This window comes from Dendrobium catenatum, unplaced genomic scaffold (genome assembly GCF_001605985.2).
Source record: "Dendrobium catenatum unplaced genomic scaffold, ASM160598v2 fragScaff_scaffold_390, whole genome shotgun sequence".
Taxonomy (NCBI): domain Eukaryota; kingdom Viridiplantae; phylum Streptophyta; class Magnoliopsida; order Asparagales; family Orchidaceae; genus Dendrobium; species Dendrobium catenatum.
Genome location: NW_021318852.1, coordinates 7,602,017 through 7,613,333, shown reverse-complemented (window position 1 = coordinate 7,613,333; position 11,317 = coordinate 7,602,017). Strand labels below are relative to the sequence as shown.

The 11,317-nt window shown below is 35.0% G+C and overlaps 1 protein-coding gene across 3 annotated transcripts; it reads right to left on the bottom strand.

Moving 5' to 3' along the window:
- Window positions 1-470: 470 nt before the first annotated feature.
- Window positions 471-11,034, bottom strand: LOC110106206 (UBP1-associated protein 2C-like). Of its 3 annotated transcripts, none has more exons than XM_020836002.2 (2): window positions 9,606-11,033; window positions 471-895 (listed from the first exon to the last, which is right to left on the bottom strand). In XM_020836002.2, the coding sequence occupies exon 1, from the start codon at window positions 10,942-10,944 to the stop codon at window positions 9,607-9,609; it is 1,338 nt and encodes a 445-aa protein (XP_020691661.1). In that variant the 5' UTR covers window positions 10,945-11,033; the 3' UTR covers window positions 471-895; window position 9,606. The 3 variants fall into 3 exon arrangements, with proteins under 3 accessions (XP_020691661.1, XP_028549900.1, XP_028549901.1); XM_028694067.1 differs by lacking the exon at window positions 471-895 and adding an exon at window positions 1,140-1,384 and having other exon boundaries at window positions 9,606-11,034; XM_028694068.1 differs by lacking the exon at window positions 471-895 and adding an exon at window positions 3,566-3,588 and having other exon boundaries at window positions 9,606-11,034.
- Window positions 11,035-11,317: the final 283 nt, after the last annotated feature.

Here is an 11,317-nt window from a genome sequence, read left to right as displayed (position 1 = left end):
AAGCAATTAGAAAGCTGACTCAAACGAAGCCTTAGTTGTAAAAAGTTTACTTAGCTTTCTTATAATGATAGTTTTCGTAGCTTCTTGGGTAAGTGATTTGCCGGTTTTTAGTTTTTTATCTAATTAATTAATCTCGTCCATTTAATTAAATATGTACAAAATAAAAATAGAATATCATATCATATACATCATATGCATCATTCAAGCATCTCATAACAAAAACACCACTGCTCTGTACCCAACAACCACAATTCTTACAACGCTTTAGACGATTACTTTCACATGACTTTATCAAACGTTCATCCAAGTTACAGCACAAAAGACAATGTAAAACAACATAGCCAAACGGATCCAAAACGGCATGATTAATTAACAAGCACCCAGATCCATAATTCGTTGGTGAAAGCATGATAAAACACACACAATTTCAGTGTCCTAGCGCAAGTTCAGATTTAATCACAAACACCACATCAGAAATCCTCTTACCATATGGGAAACATAGTCAAATTGGGTGGGCAAGTCGCACAGTAAAACGTTCGAGCATATAACTACTAGAATTACAATCCTGGACATATGAAGTTTAGCCTTGCTGGAGAAATCAGAAACATCAAACATTGGAAGTAGCAAGCGGTTAACTTACCTACTAAACATACCAAACTTCATCTACTAGATTATATATCTAAGAACAACAAGTGCAAAAGAAAATTGAAAAGATTCCACACAACAAAGTTCACTGGTTCTTAAAATACTATTTCTAGTGAATCCAAACAACAAGCAGAGTAAACCGAACTGCAGAGCAGATAAGCAGAAGCATCATCAAAGATTTTGCAAACATCATCAAAGCAGCATTCAGCAAAACCATTCAAAGCATTTGCTCCCAAGAGTTGTCAGACACCTGAATAGCACACCCATCATAACTCATTTAATAAAATGATGAATACAATAAATAATAAGTCAAGCGTATATAATAAGCTAAAGGAGGCGCATAATCATATAAAATAAGCTAAAAGAAACTGACTTACAATTAAAAAAAAAAAGAAATAGATACAAAAGCAACAATGGCAAATATTACAACTAGTCAATATAACAGGAAAAAAAAGCATCTAACCTGTGAAATAAAACAAAATGAAAGTGCAAGATATTCCATGACTGCTATCTAGTTGAACATTCATTAAAATCTCATCATGATCATCATCAAGATTCAGGCTTATACAATGATGCGTGTTTTCCTAACTCTAGTTTATTTAAAATCTTTTTGCACAATTTCTAGCTGACACTATCAATCTAACCCCTTTTCATCCTATCCCTCTGACTTAATGCTATCCACCCTTTGGTCCAGTTTCCAGTGTATTGTACTTTTAATAGTAAGTGCCAAACTGAATGCCTGACAATAAAAATAGAGAGTTATAGCAATGAAGTAAACAAAACACTGCCATGTTATAAGTTTTCATCAATAGAAAATATTATAATCTTAACAGCAGAAAGCAAAGTAAACAAGCAAATCGTCAGTAATAACCCCTAACATTAAAAGTTCATGTAACAAAAGAACTTAAAATCAGACAAAAAAACTGGTTCAATATAATGAGCAATGTGTTGCAAGATGCACAGGGAGCAATACACAGTTACATACAAAATACTCTAGCAGGATACCAATGAACAAATAAGGGAGCAGGAATATTGCAATTCTAACTGCATGTCTTATAAAACAAGGAAGTTACACAAAAATCATGAATAGCAAACATTTTGGAAAGGCTGCAACAAAAAGTAATAATATCAGAAAAATACTTCTAAACACCTTTTACTAAAGAAACTAACTAGACGACACTTGACACAAAGATGATATTCAAAACTTCAGATCTATCTTTGGCTATAACCCTAGACATAAAGGCCAAAGAAATCATTCAAGAGCTAAGAACCAAGATTGCTTGAGAAGAGAGAGATGGGAGAGGCCTTTGCCTTTGTAAACTAAGATCGATTTAGAAAAATATGTCACAAATAATATTTAAGCAAGAGAGTTCTTCACAGCTACAAAATTTTGACATGTACAACAAATTCATAACAAGCCGTCACCTCTCTATCATTCCAAAAGCATAAAATATGTAAACTGATGAACAGTGAAAAAACTCTTTTAAAATACCTATTATACAACAAATAATTAGATATGCACCAATCAAAATATAAGATGAACAGCAAGATAAAAAAGAACAATATATGATCTTGTTAATCACATTAGAAGTCATATAAAATATTGGATTAGATGACCAGCGGGAATGAAAAAATGCATGTTTGTTGCATTAGTTTACTGCACCTAAAAACATTATCACCCCCAAGAAGCTAAAGAAGAATAATAATACGGGCAAGAATGGTTTGTTTATGAAGATTGCAGCATCAATTAAAAAAAAGTACCAAAATGTAAAGGAGAAATAAGAATAAAAAAAACAAGAAGATAATGACGTAAATTTCGTGGATTAAAACTATTTTAAATTAATTGCACGTTATCTTTCATTCAAGAAGACAAACAAACAAACAAAAAAATGAAGGAATGACGTCACCAAATTGCCTAAAATTACAAAAGAAGGGAGTTGACCAAAGGCCCTAAAAAGGCGTTCCTTTTTTTGGAAATGCATAAAGTGAAGGCAAAAGGCACTCAGGTGGTAGCTTTACACTACCCAATCACCTGAAGCGCACAAAGGAACCAAGGACATAGGACCTAAATAAGTACGGCTTTGCCACTAGAGTTTCGAACTTTTGAAGTCACAAACCAAACTAAATTCCATCCACTTCAATATTTCATATGTTATCTTTGGATCATCAATAAAAGCTATCACAAGTCATGGTACCAGCACAAACAAGCACTGTGAATATAAAATCATCAGTTATAGCTTCGGACGAAAAGCTAAAAAGAGATTCACACTTAGCTTTTTTGGTAAAATATGGTTGCAGTGGCCAAAGTAATACTACCACGCCAATAATAAAAATCAATTCCCAAACCAACATAACCGAGGACAACAATGACCACAAAACCATTGAAATTTAAACTAAGCGTCCTGTGCCTAGAAACTCCAATCACTGACTACCGACATAAAACTACTGTACGGTGTTTTAAACAGCATAAACAAACCATTCCTAGTATTTGCACTTATAGCTTGTACAAGTCTACAAAGTACTTGATGCACCTTTTATTTCTACAGTTAGACTGAGGTGCTATCCTACTCCAGAGGGCCCTACTTCCTAATCATACACCATCAATATTTCTTATTTCTACTGCGGCTTCAGCTGCAGGCTGTTTGGCGGATATGATTCTGCGGCTTCTATCTTTGCAGTGTCTTGCTGCTGACATTGTTTCTATTCTTAGGTTAGGATTCATTCAGCTTGATTCCTCCGGGTGCCAAAATATTGCAGCTTCAAGCATTTGCAACTGTTTCAGAAGCTCACTTTAGAGTTGTACGTTTGGATTGTAGCAGGCTTCAGCAGTTCCTTTGAATTTGTACTGTATCGGGATAATCTGAAATCAGTTCTTTGTGGGTGCCTGTTGTGGGTTATTAGTTATTCCTACTGAGGATGCTTCCTTCGTGATTTTCTTTGATCCTATACGTTATAAAAAAGGAATGTGAGGCATATTCTGGGGAAAAAAAAACACTTTTCCTGGCTTAATAGAATTTGTTCTAAATGTGCGAATCACTCTTCTCCTTCTAAACTTCCATTTCATGATTGAACTAACATCTACTACTCCTATCTCAAACAAAGGCAAATAACCATTAGCAAATATTGTAGATCATGACAGATCACAGGAAGCAAATAAATTATCAGTATTTTTCTTATCTTTACCGGAATAAAGTACTTTAAATTATAATTTCTAGCATTCGTTTGTCATTTTAATTGCTATAAGATAATAGCTTACTTTAAACAAAAAATGCAAGTTTGTTGCATTATGACACGATTGGAGGGGGTGGCCAGCCCAGCCATCCGGGTGGGTAGAACCTGGAGAGAAAAGCAGTGAAAATTTAGGCCCCCTTGTGGGACCCAACAAAGCTGTGATTCAATATGTTAGGAGGAATAAGGAGGGAATCATTTAGGGAAAGATTTTCAATTTGAATTTAAAAGAGAGTGAATGTTATTTAAGGATGTTTCCTGAAATATATTAAGTTGTTTAGGAATGTTTCCTAAATCATATTTAATTGTTTGGATAGGTTTCCTAAATCAAGCTTAATTATTTAGGACAATTCTATTAATGATTTTGTGTTCTAGGACTATTTAAGGGGGAGTTGTCCAGGGTTTATGGTATGCTATTGCTGAATTATGTGTTTTGTTGTAGTTCTTTTCTTTAAGGACTTCTTAGAGGTGACTAGGTTGTTTGGGAGAGCCGATCTATCTCTCTAATTATAGATTAATTGTGTATTGTCTTTTCTTTCATATACAATTCAACCAAAAGTGTTTTGGAGTGTTCTTCTTCATCGTTTACTTGTTACCATATTTTGTTTTGCTAAAATTGAATATTCAGCAAAGGTCTTCTTCAAGTTCTGTATCAACTTCGTATCAAATTGGTATCAAAGCGATGTTTTGGAGAGATGGCAGCAAAGAAGGTCGATGCGTTGGAAGGCAAAGTAGAGAAAAGCAAATCCTGGTTTAGGAAAAGTTCTCAACCATCAACGGGAAGTTTTCGACCATGGAAGAAAGGTACTCATCCATAGAAAACCGCTTTGAAAACTTGGAAGATGTGATGAAGAAAATAATCGAGATGCAGCCGAAAGCTTCACCGACGATTCCTAGGGCTGAACCAAAGGGAAAGGAAATTCTGGAGAAGATGATGAGAAAGCTCATGGAGATGCGATCTAAAACCCCACGACAGTTCCAACTGCTAACTCTAATCAAGATTTGATCGGAATTCCCTTGGCTAAATCTAAAGAGAAAGAGATCAGACGTGAAGAGTTTGACGAAGAGAACTCCTTTCAATAAGAGCCACCTCCTAAGGCTCCAATAAGAGGCTGAATAGGATTTTCGGAAGGGGGGCTGCAGGGAGTGTTATGGTGAGGAGGGTATGGTGACCTACCACTATGGGAGGTTGCTTGGGCAAAGGGAATAGATGACTAGAGAAGGAGAGGGGCGGGCTGCATAATGGGGATCAGGTCATGTGAGGCGGATGGAAGAAATGTAGGATTCCACCCTTGATACACAAGAAAAACATGGAGTGATCACGACAACGAATGAGAGTTATTTAGGAAAATATTTTCAATTTGAATTGAAATAAGAGAGGGAATATTACATAGGGATGTTTCCAAAAATATATTTAATTGTTTAGGAAGGTTTCTTAAATCATGTTTAATTATTTAAGAAGATTTTCTAAATTATGTTTAATTGTTTATGAATATTTCCTAAATCATGTTTAATTGTTTAGGAAGGTATCCTAGATCATGTTTAACTGTTTAGGAAAATTTCCTAAATCATATTTAATCATTTAGGACAATTCTATTTATTTATTTTTTATAAATATGAAGTTGAATTAAATAGGATGATTCAATTTATGATTTTGTGTTCTAGGACTATTTAGGGTGAGTTGTCTAGGGTTTTTGATATGTTATTGATGAGTTTGGTGTTTTGATGTAATTATTTTCTTTGAGGGTTTCCTAACGGCTTCTAAGTTGTTTGGGATTGCCAATCTACCTCTCTAATCGTAGATCACTTGTATCTTGTCTTTTCCTTTATATATAAACCAATAAAAAGTGTTTTGGAGTGTTCTTCTTCATTGCTTACTGTTATCAATTTCTGTTTTGCTAAAATTGAATATTCAACAAAGGTTTTCTTCAAGTTATGCATCTACTTTGTAATCACATTAGTTTATTGCATCAAAATAAGTATTATATGCCAAATATACATAAGAAATCCTAAACTCTAGAACATCCTACATTAGTACCTCTTAATGAATGAACTAAAATCTACTTGTCCTATCCTAAACAAAGTGAACCCTTAGCAAATATTGTAGCTCTTGAAAGTAAAACACAGGAAACAAAAAAAAGTATCAACAAAACATACTTCTTATCTTTCAAGGAAGGACGTACTCTTAACTTCTTAAGTTATAATTTCTGGCATTGGTTTGTCATATTACATCTTGCTAGAAATAAATTTGACCAATAAAAGAAACTCCTCACAAATACACATAAAAGATGCATTTGTTTGCAGTCATAAATAGAATGATAAAAACCTACTACTTTAACTCCCATAAATGGCTTCTTTTATAGAAAAGCAAATTTGTCACGATTAAAAAAAAAACAGATTTGGCACCATATTATTCACGCTACTGCTATAACGCCATGCAACAAAGAGACAATTCACCAAGAACAAGGAAAAAAATATCAAAGAAAAATAAGCAAACTTAGTTACTGAGAGCTAGACTTCTCAAATTCCCACTCCTTTAAGGTATTACAAGCCTCTTTACAATAAAGAAATGTGAAAATTTTCTGAAATATGCCCAATAAGAGCACTATTTCCGTTTTATAGCTGAATATTGAAATCCTGCCTCATTATTCCAATGAACTATATGAAAGCAACTAACGGACGAATGCGAGTGCAAAGCCAATTAACATGTCAACGTTCCATGCAACAAACCTCCAATGCATGTTCTAAATACCTAAGGGATAGTTTATTATATTTATATATCTACTTTTTTATTTTAGAAATGAACAAAGAACTATACATATTAGAAGGTATTAGTTGTCATTGCCTTCTGCATCACATTTAAAGTTTAATTTACACAAAAACAACATCTCTAGAAGTAGAAAGTAATCTGTGTTTTGACAGTTAGCAAAGACATCGTACCTTTTTTTTATACTTACACTTGAAATTTGAAAACTTCACAACACATTCATGTCCCAAATATAGAATCAATAAAGTTAAAGAAAGAATACAATTGCGAAGCAAAAAAAATAAGCTGTCATAAAATAACACTCGAACAATAACAGCAATAAAGTGTAACCAAATACACCTAAAACAAAGCCAAATTTACAATAGCTTGTTAATGCATCACATATAGTGATTAATTAATTGCAATTTAACTTGCAGTGGTGCCTACCAACCAAAAATTCCCTAGAGGACAAAAAAAGAAGACATGGCAGCAAAAACACATCAACATACACAAAAGATTGTTTTAAATAGATAAGATTCTCTCGCAGTGTAAGAAAGAATTCAAATAAGGCATCAATAAAGTCATATTTTAATCTTGCATGCATACACTATGAAATTAGCAAAAAAGCATTTATTTTGAAGAAACCCAAGGAAAAACATCCAAGTGCATGCTTCATGACCATCAAAAGCTTCAGATTTTCATAAATTACAAAGCTTTCCAAAATGATTGATATATGACTAAGACAGCTCCATATATACTCCAAATTTAGCAGCAAAAGGTTAGTGGGAGAAGCACGATGTCATAGTATCTATTTAGCTAAACCACAAGTTAATAATCAAAAGGAAATGAAGAAGAGGAAAATAGAATCTAAAAAGAATACACAAGCTAAAAACTAAATCATATTCGCATGACCAACAATTCATGCCAAAGTATAAGACAACATGCAATCTACAAAATGGCATTGCATGCCACAAATCACAAACCCCTTTCTGGCATTACAACCTCAGAATTAATTTGTTGAAATAAAAACCAAGGTACGTCTTATTTTACAGTGTAACAAAACCACTTCACTTTAAAACATATAACATTCATGAAGAAAAAATTTGCAAAAATTTAAATGAGAATTAATGTTTGAAAGTTTCCCCAAAAATTAGGGTACTGCTTAATAGGTTTAACATTACAAGAAATTAAAGGTGAACCTTGACTTCGATAACAGAATGAACATTAATTACATAAAAAGGTCAATAAAAGAAAACAATCAAAACTTGAAAGCAATGCCCCACCAATTGATATGCATTAAAACATGAAATGCAGCATCACTGACAAAACTAAAGATAAACATAGTAAGTTACGCATGGTTGGACCAATATAGTAAGTTATTCTAAGACGGCACAAACGTCAAGCAGCAGAAAAATTATTTTGTAGTTACCACCAAAGTTATTTTAAGAAAGCAAACAGTACATAAGGGCTAAGATCTAATACTTACATCCACAGAAACTTCAAACACCCTGCTACAGAAATGTAAATGAAAGAGTGTATTGCTACACTCCCTGAGTAGAATCCCAAAAGATTTAGGATATTATGGATCTTGGTGTCATTGCTTATGGGCTACTTAGATGACATAAATATAAAAAGAGATAGGAATCCACACAATTTAGCAAAAGTTACTTTCAATGAGAAATATAATCATCTACCGTATGACAAGATGGACATGTATATAAAATTTTTAACACCTAAAATTGAAATAAAATTTAACATCAAGGAAAAATTCAAAAAAAAAAGCTATAAATAAACTATATAAAATTCAATACAAGGATAAATCTGAATCATTGAATATGCAAAAGAAAAAAATACGGGAAACTGTCAAATCATGGCAAATTGGCACTCAAAAGTTAGCAACAGTCAGACAAAATATTGGCAATTAAATATATTTACAGTGCATATCATTCCATATTCAGGTCATCGCAAATTTATAAAAAGGAGCACATTGTTAATTTAATTAAGTGGAAGAAGCATCTTTGAGAAATAATATAAAAAAGCAAATGCGTAAAATCAATTTCAACAATCTTGGGCTCATTGTATTGATTTCGTCGAACCGCTCGATTCAATTATAATCACGTTACATTTGGAAATCGTTTGATAATCCAATTTATGGTTTGAACAATCCAAATGCGCTTCGGGTCTTCAATTTGAACCCATTCTGGCTCGGATTGGATCGAATTTGGTGTCATTGGGTTCGTCTCCTTGATACGTTGAATTTGATTATAAGTTTGCTAAAATTGGAGTTTAGATGGTCCCAGATTTAATTTTGGAAGTTACCAATTCTTATTTGCATCAAGATTTGTTCCTGATCAAGGCGATAAAATTTAGTATATAATATAAATTTAAATAGTAGTTATAATATTACAATAAATACCTACTCATTTCTTTAATTCATGCTATATTAGTTATTGATATAAATATATCTAATGTTCAATACATATATAATGTAATATATTACATATATTCCATAATTAAAAACTTTTGTTTTAAATACATAAATATATAATAGAAGTTAGTTAAATAGACTGCATAACATAAGATTTTTATTTAATAATTGTAATAACGACTTATACGGCAAAGTCGGGAAAATTAACAAAAATTTCAATCAAAGGAGAACCAGCAAAACAGTTTTCAGCATTCAATAGAATGCATAAATCTGTTTTCCACATTCAATAATGCAAAAAACTGTTTTCCACATTCTAAGAAACCCAAAAAACAATTTCACGTATCCAGGCATGCAAAAAATAGTTTTACGTATTTGCTCCTTTTTAAATTGTCCGTTAAACATACTTCTTCTACTTAATTAAATTAAAAATCTGCTCCATTTTATAAATTCTCCTTCAAGTCATCTAATAGTTGTTTCAAAATCAACAAGATAACCAAAACCATTTGAACCATGCTATGTCAGTATAGATCAGAAAACAAATGGAGGAAAGCCAATTACCTTAAAAATAATGGGGAATGTTGTGATACATCCCCCCACCAGGTGGAAACCGAGTTCCAGGAGATGACCCTGCGGGCTGATGGTGTTGAGCTTGGTAAATGGAAGAAGAAGAAGAATATGGTCCGCCATCAGGATAACCAATAGAAGGCATGCCACCAGAGCTTGTTGGTATGCGATTATATGAAGAACCCATGCCCAAACCTCCATAGCCACCAGAGCCTGGATACTGCAATGAAGAACCATATGGCCCGCCATTTAGACCACTTCCCACATAGCTCCCAACTCCTGATCCCCCTAGAGAAGGAGGAGCCTGACCACCCAGAGATGACAAACTGGAATTTCCTAAGCCAGTGGATGATTGCAAAGCCGAGTTCAGATGATGATTTTGGCCAATACCTGCCGCAACTACAGGGAACCCACCACTGCCAGAGAAACCACCATATGAAGGCAAGCCACCACCAGGGCCACCAAACTGGCTTGAGAACGAGCCAGGCATTGAGGACTGAGAACCCATCCCGAGCCCATCACCATGGCCATCACCTCCACTGCCTACCAGTGGTTTCCCTGGCACCCCAGCACCTGGAATAACAGTCCCAGATCTCCCCTTCTTCCCATCGGTGGCCAGCTTGCACTGCAAGGTATTCCCATCAATACTCTTTACAGGGTCAACAAGAGCCGCTTGAGCTGCTTCCACAGTCTTGTATATGAACAAGGCATAGCCCTTAAACTTGCCCGACTGCTTATCAAACCCCAGTGGCCCTTCCTCTATCTCCCCATAAGAGCTAAAGAGGGCACGCAGACGATCAAAGGGCATTTCAGCAGGGACACCCCCAACAAAGATCTTCCGCAGGGAAGCATCGGAAGTAGAAGGAGTGGGAGCCGTGGGGCCGGAAACTCCATTGGCGGCAAGCTGGGTGATAGTCACGCGGCCATCAATCTTCTTGTTGGGCTCCTTGAGGGCAAGAATCGCGCCATCGATGTGTCGGAAAGTGATGAATCCGTAACCCTTACTCTTTCCGGTAACTTTGTCGAGAATGACCACGGCCTCCGCCAATTCACCATAACTGGAGAAGAGGGACCGGATCTTCTCAGTGGTCGTCTCCCATCCAAGGCCGCGGATGAAAAGCTTGCGCTGGACGGGGTCGCGGTCAGCGATCTGGCGCACGAAATCCAGGGTGGCCTCGTCACGGCAAATGGCCTCCGCGACGATGTTCATGAGCTGCTCCTGGTTGAAAGACTCGATGATTTTACGGGCATCTTCAGGGGTCAGATTAGCCGACAGAGATGGTAAGGCCGCGCCGTTCTCGTCGACCTTGCGCTTCTTGGAGGAATTTTCCATGGCCGCCTACGAGGGGGAGAGTGGAAACCCTAACAAAGAACAACGTCGTGAGAGAACGAACCGCGTAGATTTTTTAGACGCGGGTTAAAAGCCGGAGTGGTTGTTCAGCACATTTGATTAACTGAAGCAGATGCGGTAAATAACTAAATATTGAAATTTTAAATAATTTTTATATACTGATATAATTAAATTCTGAAAATTATTCTGCATAATAGTAATTAAATTCTATTAAATTTCTAGATATTGTTTGATAATTTTTTGCAAATTTTAATAAAAATATTAATGGATAATCTTTGAATTTTATACAATTACAATAATGAGGAGATATAATCATTAGTCAAATCATTATTAAATATTCAAGTTAGAGTGATAA